At 49.9% G+C, this 1,246-nt stretch overlaps 1 protein-coding gene across 1 annotated transcript; it reads right to left on the minus strand.

The window, feature by feature from the left end:
• Positions 1-415: 415 nt before the first annotated feature.
• BJ212DRAFT_782766 (uncharacterized protein) lies at positions 416-1,246 on the minus strand. Its single transcript, XM_041344066.1, has 5 exons — positions 1,022-1,246; positions 921-971; positions 732-875; positions 493-679; positions 416-447 (listed from the first exon to the last, which is right to left on the minus strand). The coding sequence occupies exons 1-4, from the start codon at positions 1,070-1,072 to the stop codon at positions 509-511; spliced, it is 417 nt and encodes a 138-aa protein (XP_041184967.1). The 5' UTR covers positions 1,073-1,246; the 3' UTR covers positions 416-447; positions 493-508.

The raw sequence follows: 1,246 nt of genomic DNA on the forward strand, positions 1-1,246 counted from the left end.
TGTCTGCCTTGCTCCAGGTTTAGGCCGCTGGCCCTGCTCCAACGTTAGTGTAGAATGCTTGAATGGGGTGCTTGAGTTACCTCGAGAGTGTTAGTGAAGACGTCTTGAGGGCAGTCACGATTCACCTGAGCATGGGCGCGTCCTACCACCTTGGCTTTTGATGCCCTTCCTCAAGACTTAGGCTGCATTGTACAGCATGTTCACGTCCTCTTTCCAGCTCGTCGGAGAAGTTCCTGTATTGAAGCACCAGTCAGCCTTTGTACCTGTAGTAAGTTACCGACCAAAAAGTACTGGTGCGGATATATTAGCGTTGAGCACTTCGAAATTCAACAGGGAGTGTCCGAGTCGTTCGCACTCCAAGGAGTGATCAGCATTTGCAAACTAAGCCACAAACAGAAATGCACTGTGATATGCCTTGCGTTCCGTAAAATACACTATACATACAAGCTGTTTTTAATGAGCAAGGTGTCTACAATGGACTCGTCACAGTACCGTTCGAAAAGTCAATTTAAAAGCAGAAACACAACCGGCTGCTTCCGTGCTCTCCGGTATTGGTCTTGACCTGCCTTGGTGTGGTCAGCTGTCGCGAATCTGGGTTGGGCGAAGGAGGAGGAGAAACATGATCTTCATCAGGTATCCATTGATCGTCTTTCTGTGGAGCATCTGCTGCAGCGTTCCGCTGTAAATTAATGTGTGAGTACTGGAAAGTGGGGAAAATGGGCTGCATGTACCTCTTTACCCTGCGCAAGTGGAACGTCGACCATAGCTGGCGATGCATGATCTGTCTGAAGGGGCCACCAGGTTGACAGACGGTGTAGGCGGGATTTGAAGGGTGTGGAAGCAAGGGCAGAGGACTGGGTAGTCGGTGGCTGAAACTAAAAAGGTCAGCCGAATGTGTGATAATGGCAGTCCCAACTCACATTCTCGTGGGGATTTACAAGTGGACGAGGTAAGGGCGCTGTAGCAGAGAACTACAAGGGGACTGCAAGTCAACTGTGAAGAAAACAGGTAGGACAAACACGTCCAGGAGATTACAAGGTTCATTGGTGCGAATGGGACGAACTGTGTCCATACGAGAAGAAGGGAGGAGCTTGTGTAGAAAGCCGAGGAAACGGATCGCGGGGGTCAATTGTATCTGTCAGCGGGCCGGGGGCGGAAGATATGACCGATATTGGTGGTTTACGACGCACAGTATGGCGTGTTGCGTCAGACTGTGATAGAGAATGGAGTGGTGTAGATGAATAAA

This window comes from Suillus subaureus (assembly GCF_016647635.1).
Source record: "Suillus subaureus strain MN1 chromosome Unknown BJ212scaffold_465, whole genome shotgun sequence".
In the NCBI taxonomy this organism is placed as follows: Eukaryota; Fungi; Basidiomycota; class Agaricomycetes; order Boletales; family Suillaceae; genus Suillus; species Suillus subaureus.